Source organism: Sminthopsis crassicaudata, chromosome 2, assembly GCF_048593235.1.
Source record: "Sminthopsis crassicaudata isolate SCR6 chromosome 2, ASM4859323v1, whole genome shotgun sequence".
NCBI classification, from domain to species: Eukaryota; Metazoa; Chordata; class Mammalia; order Dasyuromorphia; family Dasyuridae; genus Sminthopsis; species Sminthopsis crassicaudata.
Genome location: NC_133618.1, coordinates 599572651 through 599593468, shown reverse-complemented (window position 1 = coordinate 599593468; position 20818 = coordinate 599572651). Strand labels below are relative to the sequence as shown.

General features: G+C 36.0%; 1 protein-coding gene across 6 annotated transcripts in view; it reads right to left on the bottom strand.

The window, feature by feature from the left end:
* Positions 1 to 20818, bottom strand: part of TACC2 (transforming acidic coiled-coil containing protein 2) — a 306311-nt gene that overhangs the window by 7911 nt on the left and 277582 nt on the right. For 4 of the 6 annotated variants that reach the window (XM_074295774.1, XM_074295775.1, XM_074295776.1 and 1 more), the window contains 4 exons: positions 11222 to 11365; positions 10670 to 10746; positions 7094 to 7137; positions 170 to 330 (listed from right to left, as the gene is read on the bottom strand). In XM_074295774.1, the coding sequence (XP_074151875.1) occupies positions 170 to 330; positions 7094 to 7137; positions 10670 to 10746; positions 11222 to 11365 (426 nt within the window). Of the gene's footprint in view, positions 1 to 169; positions 331 to 7093; positions 7138 to 10669; positions 10747 to 11221; positions 11366 to 11386; positions 18960 to 19895; positions 20037 to 20818 lie in introns of those variants that run through there. The other 2 variants (XM_074295773.1, XM_074295778.1) reach the window with 2 other exon arrangements.

Here is a 20818-nt window from a genome sequence, read left to right as displayed (position 1 = left end):
CTTCAGGGCTGGTGCTCTATCCACTGCGCCCCCTAGCTGCCCCTTGTGAGCATATTCTTACACAATTCCCCAAGTCCACTAGAAAATGGGACTGAGGTAAGGAGAACTCAGCATCTGTTCACTGAACAAATAATGCTAAGCGCTACAAGGACCAATTCCTGAAACATACCTTGCGGAAGCCCTCCAGGACCTCTTTCATTTTTTCATATCTCCTAAAAAGATCGGCCAAAGATTTTTCCACCGAGTTGAGGTCAGCCAAGGCTTGCTCCTTCTCCACAATCAGCTGCTGGACAGTATGATGGGAGACCGACTTTTCTCTCTGTTCATCCTCTGGTTCAAAAACAGAAACAGCCAAAGAATTGAGCCTAGGCTTATGCATTGCCTCACTCATAGTCTTGCTGCATGTAACTGAGCCTAATGAACAATATGCTGTTACTGTATCCTTTGAGATAGAATGACTTTCTAAAAGCTACCTGCGTTCTCCCTTTGAAATGGAAAAATAAAGGCATGCTCTCCAACTGAATATTGGGCCTGATGTGAAGTGGAAACTTGGTAACTTTTTTTAAAATCAACTTTAAGTATATATTAAGCACTTAGGATAAGCCCTATGGGAGACAGTAAGGTGAGGTAAGTCAGTCTGCTGTGACAGAGCTATGAATCTAAAACAAGAGGTTCAAGACATACACAAAGAACCATACTACGATGATAAGGATACATAGGTAAAGAACCGTTTATCACGTGCTTCTTAGAAAGGGAGTTATTGCTTGGGGAGGATCAGGAAAAGCTTCATGGGTGAGATGGTATTTGAGAGTTCAGCTTTAAAGAATGGATAGGATTTTAAAAGGTAGCTATGGGAGGGCAGAGGGGGGAATTCTACGCATAGTGAACAATATGAGCAAAGGCACAGAAGTTACATAACACAGAGCATCCTCGGGTGACATAGTCGGGTCTGGTGGATAAGTCAAGGAGTGGTGGGAAGTAAGTCTGAACAGACTTCCTGACAGTTTGAAGAAAGCCTCTAATATCAAGAAAAAAGGAAAGCAGCAGCGAGCCACTGAAGATCATGGGTAAGGAAGATCAGTCTGGCAACCATATGAAGGAAGGGCTAAAGAGGAAAGAAGAGAAGGCAACAAGGATGGTGAAGGCTTTTGAGTTGATGATATCATGAGGATTGGTTATGAAAGCTGGTTGAACATTGAGATTATTTGGTCTGGAAAGACCAAAAGACTCAGTGGGAATGTGAAGGGCTATCCTATATAAGAAAGATTAAATTTGTTTTCCTTTATAGAGGCCAGATGATCATTTGTGGCTATAAGATAGGGGATTTTATGTATGGGTCGAATTATATATCTAATAATACTCCTTTCACTTTTCAAAATCTGATTTTCTTGGAACTCAAGATATAGAGCCAATAAAAATGGATAATTTAGGGGACATATTGGAAGTTGACTGGACATATTGCAAAAGCCAAAATTAACATCAAGGTGTTAAAGACAAATGGTTAGATAAATGATATCATTATTTGTCTAAAACAAGGATGTCAATATAGTGATCAATTTTGGGTAGGAGGGAGAAGATTATAAGATTGGTTTACAACAGGTTAAATCCGAAGGGCTAGTTTAACATCTATGTGAAAAGGTATTGATTCAATTATTTGAACTTGGGAGAAAGGTTGGTACTAGAAATATGATTTTTGAAGTCAGGGTTGCCACCAGAACAGAGAGGTAGGATGATGAATTTTATATATATATATATATATATATATACACACACACACACACACATTTGTGTGTATGGCATATAAGATCAGGTGAAAGAAGTTGTATATTTAAAAGAGAAAAGATTCAATGTAAAAATAGTAGCTGTTTTCAAGTTTTTAAAGGCTATCAGTTACAAGATGGATTAGAATTTTTTTCTGCTCGGCCTCAAAGGCTAGAACTAGTTTCAGAGAAACAGCATATCAGGCTCAAGGTGAAGAAAAGCCTCTTAACCACTAGAGTTATAAAAAAATGAACATTAGACATCTTCAAGCAGAGACTAGAGATGACCATTTGTTGTTCTTGGTCAGGAAGAAGTTCAATTAGATGCCTTCTAAAGGCTCTGATTCTATGAAAACCTTACTACATTTTAGGCTAAAACCCAGCCCTTGGATCAAAGTCCCCTTATACTGTAGTGTGCAAGAAGTTCTATCACCACCTAGATGAAAAGGAAATAAATGAGGAGGGAGAAGAAATTGTGTGCTCTTTCCAGAGTCAGAATCCCTACAGAAGCCCATAAGCTTTGGGCTATTTATGATAAACCTAAACATGGCTTTCTTGGAATAGTGCTCTAAAATGGCTTCTTAGTCTAGACGTGAGAGATTGCTTCAAATGAAGGAAACCAGAAGAGACGATCTTGGATAAATTCATCTGTCTTTGGTCCTTCCATGCCAACAAACTTTTATGTTCCTGTCAACCACTGCTTCCTGGGACTATTTTTAGACAAGAGTCCATTCAGGAAATTATACTTGTCTTTTTATCAGGACTAAAGCCCCATAAGCTCATATCATTTTACAACTATTAAATTGAAATTCTGCTGTGTCCTTTCCACTTGGGAATATTTATTTTTTTCACAGAATTTTAATTTCTTGAGTTAGTCTTTTCTTTGACAAAATGACTCAAGAAAAGGGAAAAAGCAGCTATATGTGAAATTGTCCACTTGGGGCTCCATTGTGAAAACTGTGATATCCCCAAAGTCCCATGTCAAACTAGGTGTTGAGGTACAGTAAAGTCAAAACTTGGCTACAGTGGAAAGGTCCATACAAGCCTTGGTTGTGACTAGAAAGAGTTCATTTTACAGAGGTGGTAATTAGTTTTACATTAAACTAAATTCAAGGGCTGATGTCAAGATGTCTTTTTTTTTCTTGCTATGAATTAGAAAAGCATTTGACGATGTTTTAAATTCCCATATTTAAAGAAACCCAGTCCCCTAATTGATGCAATTCATTTTTCTATATTCAGGAGATGCTGGAGCTTGTTTGAATCTTAGAATTCAGTATAATTTTTTTTTCTATTTAAGAAGTGAAGACAATGTCTTACAGTGGAAAGATGAGCAGACTGAAGGCCAGGAAACCTGACTTTTCATCCATCTCTGCTACTTTCTAGCCTATGTGAACCTAGGTAGGTCATTTTGTCATGATGGACCAGTTTCCTCATCATTTTTAGAGAGTTGAACTACATTCTCTCTAGGCTTCTTCCAATTGTTAAATGTTACAAGTTTGAGACAAATTCATTACCAGAAATCCTAGAGGAACCTTGTTACAACTGTTATACCATAATTCCTTAGCACACATATCCCATATTGCAAAGTTCTAGTATGCTATGAAATAAAGAGATCCACCTCTGATGAGACAAAAAAAAGAGTGATTTAGAATCCCCTACTAACTCTTTAAAGTTTTATTAAGAGCCACAATAAATAAAAGTATATTTGGAGTTGCTACAAAGGTCAAATTGCTTTCCCCTCCAAGTTAGTTTCACATTTTTCTTCCCTAGATACCAAAACATATATAGTATATACATTTATAAGTCCACTTTGGCTTTAATTAAATTTCATTCTGTTTTAAAATTTATCAAAATAACATTTTTAAAACTCTTGTGTTGGACTTAGTTTTACAACCTTTGCCTAATATCATTCCAGCCTCAATTCTAAAATAGAATTTTCTGTTCTCATGATGCTGAAGATGTAATTATTCACAAATATAAGCCCATGTTTGTGACTATATTTTTAAGTCAGAAAATTGGCCCTTAAGTCAGAGAGGTTCTAGAAGGGACAGGTCAACTAAGATTCCTATTTGTTTCATTTTTAGCTATACAAGAGCCCCAGTGATGGAATTAAATGTTTATAAAAATTATATAAAGGTATACATTAGCTCTGGTAATGGAGTTAAATGCTTATCAAAAGTTTCAGGGAATGTAGTAAGTACACAAAATAAAAGCAAAGACAGCCAGACAAGATTAATGCTTAATGCAGAGGGGGAGAAGCGTTACTTACCAGGCTTGCCTTTTTTGTTTTGCAAGCAAATAGCAAGAAGCAACAAAAACGAAAGCAAAACAGATAATCAGGGAAATTGTTAGGAAAGCAGAAAAAAAGCAGCGAAACAACCTGTAATGCAGAAAGCACAGAAGTTTTTCTTTTTAATCCTGCATTGTTAATATATAGGCTTAAGAAGTGTTAACACTTACAACAAATTCTGGTGGAAATTGAAAATGGTAGAAATTGAAATGAGGATGCAAAAGAACTCTGTCAATACATGCAGCATCTGGGAACACAAAGGGTTTGGTAAAGACAGATAGAAGCATTGGTTATAACCACAAAGGGTTCTATCTGCCTAAGAAAACTGGCTTTATTTTGAACAAGTTTTATTATAGTCCTGAACCCTGATGTATAAAACACTTTGTGCCTCCAAGCTTTCCTTCAGCATCAATTGTTAGTCATGCAAAATGCCTATAAGATAGAAATGTCAGAGATGGATGAAAATAGAAACAGAAACATGCAAGATATTTGTAGGATAGATGGATGAAAACAGAAACAGAGGCATGAAATCTTCATAAAGTGAAATTTTTTTTCTATACAGAAATTCATGCAATGCTTAGAGATCCCTAGAAAACAGCCTTGTTATCAAGTCTGTTTCAATTTTCAATTAAATGAAATGAACCATTGTTCCAAAAAGAGCTCTAAATGCAAAAGTGACCTTTAATCAATTATCTGCATGATCGATGTTTCTATGTTTCTGATTTTTTTATAAAAGTTGTGAAAAGTGAAAAAGCAGATGGATGTGCATGAATAAAAGTTCAGGAATGGAGGGTGGAACACACAATGGAATTTTTTTTCAAAGGGACCAATACTTCCAAAAGACAAGCAGAAATCTTAAGAAAACCAGACTGAGTGGAGGAAAGAAATCAGAGCACCAGACGTTGGGAGAAAGATTTGAAAATGTCTACAAATTATCATAGATTTATCTAAGTAATACTGTCTCCATGTTGCCTGGTAATATAGATCTTCAGGTGATACATTTATAAACTCTGGTATCAGTGAAGAATGAAAGGAGACTTAAAACTATTATGAAAAATTCTGATTCTTTAGAAAAGCTAATTATAATTCATTGTTTTTGCCTAGATCTGTATATATTTCATGAGACTGAATGGAGAGGGAAAGAGAGAGATACTCGTTGGCTGGATAAAATATCTCAGGGCATTATCCTGTAAAGAAGGCAGCAGAATGAGAAATATCTTTTATATCAACTAGGGCAGGCCACAAATCAGAACGTTTGTCTCATTTTCTTTTTTATTTGTTTTATTCTCTCTCTCTCTCTCTCTCTCTCTTTCTCTCTCTCTCTCTCTCTCTCTCTCTCTCTCTCTCTCTCTCTCTCTCTCTCTGTGTGTGTGTGTGTGTGTGTGTGTGTGTGTGTGTGTGTGTGTGTGTGTGTGTGTGTGTGTGTGTGTAGGGGAAGGGTAAAGAAGCAAGCAAGAAGCTTATTAAAAAAAAAAAAAAACAGCTGTAGAAACAAAAGGTGCCTTTGGGCAGAATTTCATTAACAAGCAGAAACTCCCCCTTTATTTCAATATTTGCTTATAATCCACACTAAAAGCAATACTAAAAAGCTATTACTCAGATGTGAAGAGATAAATGATAATGTGTTTTACTGATGTTCTCACATCAAAAGGTTTTATCAGAAGACCTTTGGGCTTTAGTAAGTTGTCAAACACTAGATAATAGAGGACACTAACCTTCTATATTACCACTTTCACTAACATTTAACTCAAGAAAGGATGAAGCTCCATTTGCTATCATAAATTGTTAGGATAATAAATAATAAATTAGCACAAATACAGAACACGGGGCACATTTAGCTATTTTCCCGTCTCAAAGTCATTGAAGGGAATGGGCCCCCTGTTTTAAATTGGCTCATCAGAATGGCAAATGGTAAAACTAGTGCCTTCTTCTCAGATGCCAAAGCTATTATTATATTAATCTTAGGTTGGGTGAGATTTTTGCAATTATTATTTAGAAAGTTCACCAAAGGCAACTTTTCATCATGTCATCACACAGTAAAACCTTCACTAATTGGAATGCAGCAACATAATCCTTCAATTAATCAGTTCCACATCTTCACACTCCCCTTTCTCAGGAGGAGACCAATAACAAGAAAATATCTAATAGCATTGATTTAGGCGAAAACGTATCTTTTTGTGCTTTATGCTAAATCTGTTATATGTACAATAGTAATAATTAACATTAAATGGTGATCAGGTGTCCTGAAAAAATGTTTAATCACCCAAAATTTGCCTTGTTTATGATACTATATTTACTAAAGAAGGCGGCATAAATTATAGTAAGAAGATTTTCAATAAGAGGAAATTAAGTGAAATAACTTTCCTGCTTTGTTTTCAATTAATTTGCAATACAATTTGTCCAGATATTACTGTATTCACACAAAGATTTTACTTGGTGAGGAAATGATGCTAAGACTTCTCCAGAACACCACTTGATTGGAGCTAAGCTTTATGGTGAAGGATTGAGACTAAACTCTGAAAGTGTGAATTGGGTCTTTTCTTAAGACTTCTAACTAGAATAAAATAGATCTGGCCAGTATGTCTCTTTAAAGATTGCCTGGAATGAATGTGATCTACTGCAAACTAAATCTGTTCTCTCTTATGAACAAAGAGGGTATATAGATCTTAGAATACTGGCACAAATCTATTCCTGATCGGGTAGTTTAGCTGGATTAAACAGTAGTCATAAAGATGAGACCATTATTTCAAGAAAACAATTAATTTTGCATTCATACGCTATAGGTTGTATAAAAAGGTACTTCAATGATGTCTGCATATCAAAGTGGATTTTCTAAATCAGTTATTTCTTTGAGGTAAGCATATTTTCTATAGTAGATATCATTTGGTGGGATAGAAACTAGAATGTGAGAGGCTTATTGTATCCTTAGTTCTTTTATTGAAGTTTGGAGCTTGATGATTGATAATCTTCAGACATATTTCCCCACAAAGCTTTTAAAAAATCAGGATATGAGGGTGATACCCATTAGAAAGTTATCACCTACCTATCATTTGAGCGATGGTCTTTTCATACTCTGCCACTATTTTCCTGTAAGAGAAATTAGATTAGTATACATGTTTTCCAGGGGTCCTCCTGATTCTTCATGACAAATGATTTTATTTCATGAGGCTAAGAAGTGTTAGGTAATCATAGTACTGATAATGAATATTTATGGCTAAGACTTGAGCTAATATCTCTAACAAGGAAGCAACTTATAGAAATATCATTCAATAAAGTGGTGTTTACATTTCTCTGATTGTGCTAACTTTCATAAAATCATAAACTTTCATAAAAATTCTAAACGTTCATCCATCCACTCATTCCAGAAAATTTCAGGGGCTCCATATTATCTTCAAAGGAATTCACACTTCTTAATTTGGCATTTCATTTCCAGTATGATCTGGCCCCTTCCTACCGCCTTAAACTCATCTCCCATTTCTCTGTTTAATGACAGCCTATGTCTACTACAATCAAGTTAAACTACTTGCATTTCCTGAGTTACTCCCTGGGTTTCCCACACACATATTCTATTCATTGATATTGACCATGTAACAATTTCACAATTATTGCTAGGTTACTTCCTAATAATAAACTTAAACTAAAATTTCTTATTCTTGTAAGAAAGAGAACCATCATCATTATGTCACAATAAACTATTGCATTATGGTTATGATATACATTCAATTATATTCTATAATTCTCATTGCAGTCCTAGAATACATAATACAAATTGTATTATTTCCATTTAACTAAACAAACAATAATAACAAAAATAAACAAACAAAAACTCTCAGGGCTCAAATCATTAATAAGATTTTCCAGGTCTTCTGACTCCAAAACAAAATTTCTTTCTTCTATGCCATTCAGTTTTTCTAATAGCCACATTTCTCATTTTATGCAAAACCCATCACAGGAAAGTCATTCCATTATTATATTTCGGCTTACCAATCGAATTTAAACCCCACAAACACATTTTGTATTATTTTCTAAGAGCAAAAGACATATCTTTTCAAGCTAATTCTTTTGCTCCTAGCATTCATTGTAACAGTCATCCTTCAAGGTCTTTTCTGACCACATATCTTGAGTTTTTCTTCTTGAAAATAAGATACTATAAAGTGATTATATATAGTTCAAGTAGTTGATCCATTCCTGTTCTAAACTTTCCTACATCAATGAGATGAAACCAGTTTCTTCTATGCTATTAAGAATGAACTAATTACTGAGCTCAATCCATTCTACAAAATAATCCAGGCACATTCTTGGATTTTCCCAGGATTTTGTTTTTGGCTTGGACTTCTTCAGAATCATAAAACTTTCTTTTTAAAAAATCAGCACAATCTAAAAAAAAAAAAAAGCCCAGCACTTTTTAGGAAAGAGCATCATAGGCAAAAAGTTAAGGAGGAAAAGGAAAGAACAAATATCAATATTGCTAAGAAATACTGAAACAAAAGCTAGACCAAGTAAGTCTAAAAGGCAGCTCTAGCTTTTAAAAATATTCTTCATTTAGGAGTTGAAAAGGTAGGGGGTGGAGGCAGTACCCAAACATAAATAATAGGATACCGATTTCCATTGACTTGACCAGGAATCATCAGCCTGCCCACCACTAATAAATAACTCAGATGTAGGTCTGAGGCCTATGGTTGAAAAGGAGAAATGAGCCACTGGGACTTCTCACAGCATCTTGGATAGCTGCTTTTTCAAATTTCTGTGACCATTCTGTGACCCACCATGAGGGATGGGAGAAGTTACACTACAAAAGATCAGGCCGTGTATTAAAAACAGACATTTGTAATATCAGATGTGGCCAGAAAGAGGCAATCAGAAGACAAAAGTCGTCAATAGGAGAGAAAAAGAGATACTTTTGCGAAGGTGGAGCCAAGATGGCAGAGAACAGACATGGCTTTCTGTAACCTCCTCCTAGCTGTTCTCAAATTAACAGCAGATTAAGCCTCTACACTGGTTTTGGAGTGACGGAACCCACAGATATTTGGAGTGACAAATTTCCAGAAGAAGATGCTTTAGAAGAACTTCAGAACAGGTCTGTTTCAATCAGACGGGGAGAGGCTCTAAAGAGCTGGGGTAGAAGCCAGGGCGTTGTGGGGTCCACACCCTGGAAAATTTGCTGTGAGGCTCTTAGGCTACACTCTGTCCTGGTGGCAAACAGGTGGTTTAGCAGATTTGCTGTACAACAATCCAAAAGTCAATATAAAAGGCAAATTGTGAGCCTCTGAGGTCAGAAAGAATTCAGGATCAGCCATGCTTACCCAGAACCAAAGTCAGTCAGAAGAACTACCCCAGAGCAAAGTAAAGCTGCTGTCACTCCTTTGCTTTAAGAGTAGATCTTTACCCTTCAAAAAATGAGCAAAAAAGCAAAAATAAGCTCTGATCATAGGCAACTTCTATGGTGAAAGAGAACAGATCTCAAATCCTGAGGATCCTAAAGGCAAGTCAGGTCCAGATGAAACCCCAAAGATTGATATGAGTTGGTTCCCATTTCACAAGGCTCTCTTGGAAGAATTCAAAAAGGATTTTACAAGAGAGTTAGAAGAAAAATGGAAAAGAAAATGAGGTCTTTGCAATAGCCTATGGAAAAGGAAAACCAGAAATTATCTGAAGAATGGAAAAAGCATCTAACTCCTTACAAAATAGATATGAAAAAAGAAAGCAATTCATTGAAAAAAATCTGTAAAATACAAAAACAATGCAATGAACAAAACACTTCATATAAAAGAGATACTTTTGCTACCTAATGCATATAAGAGAAAGAAAACAATCCATGTTAGCTGCCTTGTTTGTTCAAATAATGTGTTGATTTAGGGGTTGAGGTTTAAAGTGAACTTAATTTAACAGTTTTACTTTGAAAAGCCTTAATGTGAACAGATTCCATATATACCACAGAAGCCATATAGAATACCGAATAGAGGAAGAGCCCAAGAATCAGAATGATCTGGATTCAAATCCCATCTTAGACACATGCTGACTGGGTGACCCTCTCATTGCTTCTGATGAGTCTCCATGATTATAAATTGCAAAACAGTTGTGATCTGTATTAATGGAGGGAATTTTCTCACTGAGGGTTCCCTACACTGAGAAACCACATGTTTGAACAAAACAAACAAGCTAATTCTAATCCCAAAAGAAAAAGACAATGAATTTTGCACATAAGATTTTTTCTAAAAATAATTCATGTAATATTCTCAGTAGAAATAAAAGAAGCCATCTATGACACATATACTGTATAAGGATTACTCACTTTTTAGAGTGGTTCCAGCTTTGTGATTTCATCAGTGTGGAAAACTTCCAGTGTGGAAACGCCTTCCACTGATACAGAAGAACAACTCGCCTGTAACTTACAGTCTTAAAGAGAGTTGTCTGGTGCACTGAGAAGTTAAGTGCTTGCCCATTGTCACACAGCTAGCATGTGGCACAGGCAGGATTTGAATTCAGGTCTTCCTGATTCTGAGGCCAGCCCTCTATCCACTATTCCAAGCTGCCTCAAATGGTTACTCCTACCACAAGAATTTTCAGGGCAACAAGAAGACATATCTTTCAATTCTGGCTCTCGGACTTAATCACTGACCTCATTTCCATCACTTCTCGTCTACTTTCTTCATACTTGTCTTTCCATTCTGAGACCTCTCTTTCCTTGGTGATAATCTAGCATTGGAGGAGGAAATATTAAATACGTTAGTTTAGACCCAAATAATGATTATAGAAACAAAAAAGCAATCCAGTTAAACCTCTCTTGAGAGAAATAGTTTATTCCAACCAAGCTGCACTTGTGACTGGGGAACACAGGTGAGACACAGAGAATGAGTAGTTTATATAGCTAGTATGACATATCTAGTTTATATTGGGCTACATCTGATCACAGAGAAGGGAGACCAGGAATATTTTTAGTCACAAATCCAGTTAAATCCCATTTCACAGTGATTGTATCTAAGACCATCAAAACCTTGCTTCCTCATCCATCCCTCTGCCCATGGTACCCAAAGTAAAAACGGAATTGTCAGAGATGAGGTGGTCTTGGCTAAGGCAGCCTTTGTTTATAAGTCATGGGAACCAGATTGTTAATGAGACTTCTAAAGGGCAATCAAAGGGGTCCCTTCTCCAAATCCCACACTGTAAATACCTCTTCTCTAGCGATTCGCAGTGAAGCATCTAAATCTGACTGCTGATAAAGAAGGGCTGGAGGTTTCTCCGACTCAGAAGTCCCAAGGCGAGAATACAAGGCAGTTTTAGAGATGGGGACATCTGCTGGGAGTGCAGCCTCTCTCTGTGGAATTGTTGTTAATTAAAAAAAGGTAAACATTAATCATAAGACAAAAGATCACATCAGTCCAGTTCATGAATGAGTCAATTGTGTGTGTGTGTGTGTGTGTGTGTGTGTGTGTGTGTGTGTGTATGCACATTGGGAAGGATGGGAAGGGAGAGTGATGGGTTTTTTTATGTTTGCTTTTTTTTTTTTTTTTTTAAATGATGAACACAAATAACTATGAGAAAATGTGAAGAGTCATGATAATGGATGGGAAAACTGTGAGACACAACCCATGAAAAATCTATCATTGTGCACCTGTGCAGGAAACAATGACGTTAGATAGGGGTACAGTTTGCCTTTAAATAGACTATATGAGAAGCCTGTTTATCATATCCATTTATCAGGAATCAAAAAACATTTAAGCGGAACAAGCGTGAACAGAGTCATTATTTAACAGGATCCTGCTTCTTCAGCACACATATGATAGGAAGAAAGGAGAGGGAAGCAGATGTTGGATTTCATTCTAGGTTTTCCTACTTTATAATGGATGTGCATTTGATCACCTTTGTAAGACTGCATACATTTCACTACTATGCATGCTCTGGTGAGATTCAGCTTCTAGATCAGGCAGTATCAATGAAATGTTCCCAGCGGAGTAACTTTCCATCAGATAAGCTTCCGAAAACATTCTATAGTCAATCAGTTTGATCTTAAAAAGACATTAATATTCCCTGTTCATTAAAAGGTTGGCTGATTATGACTGGCTAAAGCAATGCTTTCATCATAGGTAGATTTACATGATGAAGAACTGGAAAGTGAAAAACTCAGCTGAGTATGGTAACTAATTTTTTTAATACATCTAAACAGTCAGGGTGTTTGTTGTTGATGGGTGTGTGTTTGGCTTATTTTTGGTTTTGTTTTTGTTTTTTTTTGGTTGGTTGTTTTTTTTCTTCTACTGATCAGCTGGATCAAATTGACTGGGGATATTTTCAATATGAAGTCCTTACAGAACCAAGATGGTGATCTTAGAATAGTAATGACAATTCTGTCCTATGGTCTCCTCTCCCAGTCTCTACTTTTCTTCTAACTATTCCTATGACAATGTTTAGGACCGTGAGAGCATGTGAAAGCATGATATTATGTGTAGAGACATGACTGGAACAGGAGACTAGTAGAATGAATTATGGAAGTAGAGAGGTTTATATACTGCACTGCAAAGTAAAGGATAAACCAATGATTTCAGTCCCATTCATTAACCTCTAGCTGCTGTTCATTCTAAAGAAGGAAATATCTGCTGTGGCTGCTAGGACTGGAGGAAACAAAAGAATCAGCCCAATTCTACTCTAAGTATTATTGGCAGGCGTAATCTCAGAGGTTCAGTGAACCTCACTTAATAAAGAAATACATGAGAATAAAAGGATCTGTTCTGCTCCCTTTGTAGCTGTTATAAATAATTTTTAATTATGTGATAACACTATATTATAATATTGGTAATCAAAAAAAAGTACCATTTAAAGGGCAACCATCATAATTTGAGAACTATTGTTCTCAAATAGTTCTGTGAGCAGAAAGGTAGCAGCGAGAAACACTAAAGGATAATTTCTTATTTTGGCTTTTGAAAAAAATTCAACAAGAGGCATTAGTATTGGCTGAATTATTTTGATGCAAATATAGACTGCCAAGCATAGTCTCTAAGGAAAATTACTTCACATAGTAAAAATAACAAAACTGAAACAAAAGTTTAATGAATAGGACTGGAGGTGTTGAAGCAATTTGTTATGACTAGTTAGTAATACTCATGCAAGGGTAATAAAAGTGCTTGAATTTGGATTAGAGATGGACTTCTACTGGTTTGGTTTTTCTCTTATGACTTGACCAAGAATACTCAGCTATGAAAAGACTGCCAATTTAATGTGGACATGTGTCTAAAACAACTGCTTTTTTTACTCAGATGGTGGTATCCCTAGACCTCAATTTTTAGGATTACAGAGATGAATTTGACATTCTAAGTAGCATGCTCATATAATACCTAGAGATGCACTAGTTTGAAAAATATTAAGATGTACTAAGAACTCACTGATGTCATTAAACTATCAGGGGAAAAGTACAAATGCTCAAATGTCAGAGGTAGGTGGAGGTAAATTCCACTTTTCTTAAAATGTCTTTCAATTTATTGAGTACAACAAAACTTAATTATCAAAAAATGGAAGATAATAAGACACAGATTAAAGCTGAACACATGAATGAATTAGACAAGGTCAGAAGCAAAAAAACTTCTGCATGAGCCTAATTAGGCTCACTGATCTAGATAGAGCTGGGGGGATCTTAGAGGTCACCCAATCCAATCCTCTCATTTCACAGATAAGGAAAGTGAGGCACAAGGAGGTAAAGCAAGTTGCCCCACATCATACCAGGTAATAATAAACATAAATGGTAGGTTTTAAACCCCGGTCCTCTGACTCCAAAGCCAGTGCTCTTTCCACTATATAATGTCACCTCCCCTTTTACTAACAAAAAGTCATTGTCCACATGTGCTAAATGGGTATATTAAACAAGAAAGAGATTAAGGTGATAGAATTTCAGAATGTCTGAGTTGGTTCTTATGGATGTGGAAACTGAGGCCCAGTGAAATACAAGAAAACTGCCTAATGGTCAGACTATTGCAATTATCAAATGAGTCAATCTTGAATGAAAATCAATCAAACTCTCTGACGCATAATCTCAAATTAATTGAATTTAAGATACCTTACTAGTATTAGTCTGAAACCAATGATAGTTAGACAATGATGAGCTTTCTAAACAAATGAAAGCTAACCCTGGCAGGCACAGTGATTCACTGTCACCTTTCACAGCAGCCACCTGGTGTTTTCTCTAAAAGGAGAAATGGTCTCACAACCAATTTGAATGAGTGAATGCGCATCTGTTTGTTAATGAAATGCAGCCGGTGAGCTCTGGGTTTCCCTGACCCCAAGGATTTCCCTTTCACTGAAGTTAACAGCTTTGCCTCTCATTTATGGTGTTTTAAGATCAGATTTAGATTAGGCTTTTGCTCATTCAAACAATCCTGAAATTGCTCTTTCAGAGGAACAAGAAAAGTTAACAGACCCACAAACCATGAACAAGCCTGCCTTCGAACAACAAACAGTTTATGAATCACACACACACACTGTCATTGCCAACCTGGCCACAACTGGCACTGCTAATTTTCTACACACCTATTCAACTGCTTGAATGAACAGATCTCTTGATGGCCTATTATTATTTGACTAGATAAATGTTCTCTATTTGCACCTGGGAGCTTTGTCAATGGCTGAATTATTTTCATTTAAAGAAATAATGGAAACTCTATTATTAGAAAGCACAGAATTGATAGATTACTGGTTAAGACAGACCCATGAAGTCTTTTGAATAAGCTTATCAGATGGGTTAAAAAGGCCTTTCTCAGAAAGCAAATAATTTCATTATCTTCAACACGCTCTTTTTTGCCTGGGGCAGGTGGGCGGGGAAGAAGGGGAAGCCAGAAACTCTGACTTCAATAGTGTAGGGAAATCCTAGGCTGAAACTCCCTCTATCTATGCAAGAAGAAAAAAAAAAGCAACTTAACTACCCTAGAAAGTTGTCTGACACTAAGAAATTTGGTGACCAGTATCTCACAACTGGTATTTGTCAGAGCATCATGGAAGGGATTTAGAGATGATCCAGTCAAATACCCTCATTTTACAATCCAGGATCTCCTGAAATCCTTCTTCATTTCTGCTTTCATTTAAAAAATTTTTCAAGAAAATGAGAAAAGAGACAAAGTAGTAGATTCACTTTAGAAAGTCTTATGTACACTAAAATATATATATATATAAAATTATTTTCATGGACTTGAACAAAGATCCAGCCAAATTTGTTTTTTGGTATCATGTGGGTAGTAAATTTAAATAGTAGACTGATTTTTTTCATTTTTAACAAGTTCTTATACAAATATGGCATGAGTAATTGTTGAAGCAATCACACAATATTGGCTGCTTTGAAGATGTAGCTTCCAGGTAAGGCATAGAAATACTTCTTTGGAATATCTTCAATATTTTCAGTTTTTAGTCAGGAAGTCTTCCAGGACAGGCATCAACTGGGTATACATATTTGGAAAGAAAATATAAAATGCTTGCCCAACTTAGTTGAATATCCGTGATGCGTGGGGATTATAAAACTTAGTGGGTCTGGCAAGAAATGATGGCATTGGATCAAAGTTGTCTGGAGCTGCCAGGTATGGAAATCACTGTATTATACCAATACTTGTTCTAGTATTGACTATGTGAAAGAGCTATTGCCCTATCCTGACCCGGAAGGCCAGCCATTGGCTCCATGTCAATAGAAAGGCGTTAATAGCCTTCCTCCCTGCTGTAAATTCTCTTGGTTGCTAGCTCTTCTGTCTCTTATTTATCTCTTCTTGTCGGTCTTCACTTAATCCTGATTTCTATGACTGATACTCTGTCCTTGAGGACTCAAAATGGCGAGAATCCTGTGTCAGGATCAAGGTCTTCCTATCCCTCAATATTTCCTTTCTAACTTAGCACAGTTCCTGTTATATGAGGTGCTTAATAAATGCTTATTGACTTGACTTCTGCTTACTTGGCATCTTGGTTTCAGATTTTTTTTTGGTTTTCCCAAATCTAGCTTACCATCCCTATCTATTTGTCCTAGGTCTGACAATATCCATGTTGCTAGTGTAGATTTTCATTAATTTGTTCTAAAATTAGACAATAAGAGAAACAAAAGTAGTTATCCTCCCCACCTCTGCCTCCATTCCATACCAACTTATTTTTTAAGTTTGATTCATAATCGTACTTTAGAGGCATTTTTTGAATATCACAGTGTTAATTTAAGGGCTAGTATCTAGCTCTTGTCACAATGTGCAATTTGCACATTTCTGTCATCAAGAGAAGAATCTTAGGGGAATAAGCAATCCTCGTGGAAAACAAAATATTTCTCCTAATAATATGCTTCTTATCTTGTTTCTTCCAAAAACATATTCATACAATTATCTGGTGATACACACAATTAGATCTTTTGAAGTGAGAGTCCTGTTCCAGAAAAGCTATCTGTTTTTAATCAGGATCCGTTAAATACTTATTTGAAATTTATCTCTTCATTGCTAGTATCTCATGCAAACCTGTGCAGAAAATACATTAAGGTTCTGTTTATATAGGAAGCAAAAGAGCACGCTGAAAAGCTCAGTGTCAAATGTGATCACATGAGGATAAATTAATAAAGTCTACTTTTTTTTGTAAACTGAATTCAAAGATGTTTATAGAGATAAAGATAAAATTCCAATCAGGCAGTCTGACTGCTATTGATGTTTCCTGAGGGGGCTTCCTCTTTAATGAAAGTTAGATAAATCTGCTTGTTTCCTGAAAGATTATGCTCCTGTAGTCTAATTGGTGTCATCTAATATGGAATACAAATTGAGTCTACTCTACAAAACCCTGTGTGATTCACATCACATCATATTTCATTATCACTTACATATACACAAAATTTTAGTTCCAAGAGATCCCAATTAGTATTAAAGTCTGAACCGGCAGAATCTATATTATGTCAACCTACAGCTAAAATACATTTGTAAGAAAAACAATAAATAATATAAGTGGCTGCTGTTTTCTTTTTCTATGAATCAACACTTTCCAATAGAATTCTGTACCTATATACTACATAGAGGAGATCATAGAACAACTTGCATATGAGCTAGAGACTCAATGGAATCTTGAATTTATATAAATTGAGCTACTCTCACATTCCTGCAGCTTAGTGAATGACTTGTTTTAAAAAATCATAGATTGTTGCAATAAATTAAAGATGAATACTTCTTCCACTTTGTATCATTGCAGCACTGGAGAAATAGTTCACTGAGTTAAAGCCCATTAAGTGGTTCCAAATTTATTCTTCAACCTTATTGTTTTTTATATTAATTCAAAAGAAGTTTGAATTCCCAGCAATTTTCACCTAGCAATAGCAGAACAAATCATGACTTGAACATGATCAATAGTTCCTAAGAGGTAAGAGATATCTATTCTATCAATATTCATTACAAGTAGGAAGTAACACTATTTAGGGAAAAAGTCATACAAATTTACTTAGGTGAAACAACTTCTTTCAGAACAAATTCATTCTATCACAGCAGAGAAATAAACCTATCTGAAGCAATTTCCCCTGCTTTCTTCAATTTTAGAGTCTCCTATTCCAAAAGAAATTAAGTCAATAAAGAAGTTGGGGTCAAAGCAGCAATTTTTTGTGTTGGTAATAAAAGGAACAAGAAAACCAAGAGCCGGGAATTGTGACAATAATTCCCCCTGGGTCTGATATTGTCCAATCTAAACACTAGAAGCCATAAACATTCTCATTAAATTGTAAAGTTCTCCAAGACATTCTTCTTGAGAACATGACATCCCACTTGCTCATGGGCATTGTTTGAACAATGAAATTATAATCAAACAACACAAAGATACCTACAACTGGTATGTCATGAGCAAGTGGATAAAGTAGGAACAGAAGGGTTTGAACTAGGATGGAAAGAGCACTGTGAGGAATCAGGAGATTCAGGGTCTAGTCTTGGTTATACCACGGATTCATTGCTTATTCTTTGGCAACTCATCCATCTGTAAAATGGGAGTAATAATTCACTATGCTCTAATCACTATGAAGATGGAATAAAATAATGAATATATCAAAGTACTTTGAAAAGTATAGGTATAAGCTAATTATATTTCTTTTATAATTAGCATTATTATGATGATCATTATAATTATGGATGTCAATGATGAAAATAACAAACATAACTACCCTCAAAAGACTGGACTGAGACTCTATTAGTGATCAATCTCCATTATTATAATCACTAAACCATATGGAATTTTAGAGTTGAGGAGGATAATAGAGATCACCAACTTCATCCAACGTCATCCTTTTGTAGATGAAGAAATTGAGAGAGATAACATGATTTGCCCAACATCACAAAGAAACTTCTTTTTAATCTCAGATTTTAATTGTCTAGGGCATGAGAGAAGCAAGCTCCTGTGAGCTTTGAAACTTTAAAATCCAAATAATTAGCCCTCTTTCTCAGTGACAGATGCTATACTCTACAAATCAATAAACATGTATTAAGTGTCTATTATGTGCCAAGTACACACAAGCACATACACACACATATAGCTGGTCAAGAACAAAATCTGCAACTTTAGGACTTAAAATGGCTTTTCATCACCACTAAATTAAACTGGCACGTAAGTGCTGAACAGCATTCTTGCACCGTATTAGAGGAGTCTGGCCAAGGCCGAAGAGTTCTGCAAGCTGTAACGGGATTTAGCTCTTGAGTTTAATCTACAAGGGACTGTGTTGCTCTCTGCTCTGGCAGACATGCTGTTTTGCAGGCTCCTGGCATCACACCTGTGCATCACGGTTAGGAAAGCTGCCTCCTGCCTCGTTACTGACACACAGGACACACCCAGGTAACAGTGCATTCCAGGCAGGGAGCAGGTACCTTGGTATCTAAGGAGCTGAAAGAAGCCAGGGCAATCTGTCTGGCTAGCTTCAGCGCTTCTATCCTCATGACCGCAAACTCTAACTCCTCCTGTTGGGTGGTGGCGTTATGAGTAAACCGTGGGGAGAAAAATGCATTAAGACAGGATGTAAATGTTGTCCACATCCAGAGAACGGATGCCACACTTAAACGCGTTGTGATGACAATTCAGATATAACACACAGAGTCAGTGTTCTTTTCATGAGAAACACCTCAGCAGCCCAGAACAACAGAAGGCTGAATTCTTAAAAATTAAAAACAATGCAGAAGCCTTTCAAATAAATAACTGCCAGGAGACAAAAGTATTACACTTCTGAAGATACTTTCTAATTTTGTGAAATTTTTGGTTGTTTTTGTTCCTTTTCCTACACTTCCTAAAATACATTTTTTAATATAAAGTTTCCCAATAATATCAATCAATAAAGCCTTATCTCTTACACTGCTCTCATAATCTCTAGAGATCTATTCATTAAGAGAGTCCTCTCACATAGTGAAGAGCAATTCAAATTGCCAACTTTAAATTAGATGCTAGATAATTATTTTGGTTCCAGATGTTATACCATATCCAGATATTATTGCAATGGGAGTTACAGAAATTCTCTTGTATATAAATAGCTCACTCAAGAGTGATTTAATACAGTCTGTCCAGTGAACAAATTACTAGAAATGTCTTTAGGGATACTGAATGACCTCTGAAAAATGGAGCCTTAAGGTCTATCCCCAGATTTTAAAGGAATTGTCTTGTTAAGAATATAATCACAACATTCATATCATTTTGAAATCTACAGAGGTAAAAATTACATAACTGGCTATGAAGAAAATATTTTTATTTGGAAGACTTTTGACTACCCCCACCTCCTCTTATCCCCCTTTTCACACCCATTTAAATCATAATTTGGTTTGCTTTAGTGTAAGGGACTTCATTCTCTACTGAGGTGTGATAAACTATAGAAAGGAACACTGACAGGATACACTTGGGCTACAAACCTGAAGTTTCTGAGCAAATATTGGGGGATTCTTTTCTGCTAAATCAGGCTCTAGATATTCAAGCGCATCACATATTGAGGTTTGATGAGATATCCTATTGAGGAGAGCTTCAGCAGAGACATAGGAATCTTCAGGAGCTGTCTACATGGTAAGGAGGATATAGAACAGAAAATAGAGGAGAGAAAGAGGAACAGCAAGTCTAGGTGAGCATCATCTACTGGCCTGACATTTTTGGTTTCATGCTAAAGAAATTATCAAATTCATTGCTAATTCTTTAACAGGTATTTCAAGATTAGTTAGACTGCAGGGAGAAGTAACTGCTATTTGAACTGTTTTGACACCCTCCCTCCTATGACCCATTTGTAAAAATAAAACAAAAACTAATAGGCTCTTTGATTATTGCCTAGGGCAATAATGGGGGCAGCTTAGGGGTGGGGATGGGGAAAGAATTGATCCATTTATTGACTTTTCAAGCTACAAGTAATAAACATATAAGCATCCTCATCAAATTAAGTAAGTTTTAGCTAGAAAGGTAAATGTATTGAAAGACAAGAAAAGATGTTTCAAATAATAATAAAAATAGCTGGTATTTATATAGGACTGCAAGATTTGCAAAGTGCTTTATAAATCTTATTTTATCTTCATAACACTCCTAAAAGGTAGATACCATTGTTATCCCCACTTTACAGAAAAGAAAATTGAAGCAGAAAGAGATTAAGCGTCCTTTCCATGATCACACAACTAGTGAGTGTCTGAAGCCAGATTTGAAGTCTGGCTTCAGGTCTTCCTGACTCAAGGGCCAGCACTGTATCCACTGGGTTATCTAGATGTTTCTCTCAAGAAGATAGGAGATCATTAAAAGAGAAAGTCAGATTTTCATTTTCAAAAATGTATTCAGTTCAATAAAAGTAAAATATTAAATC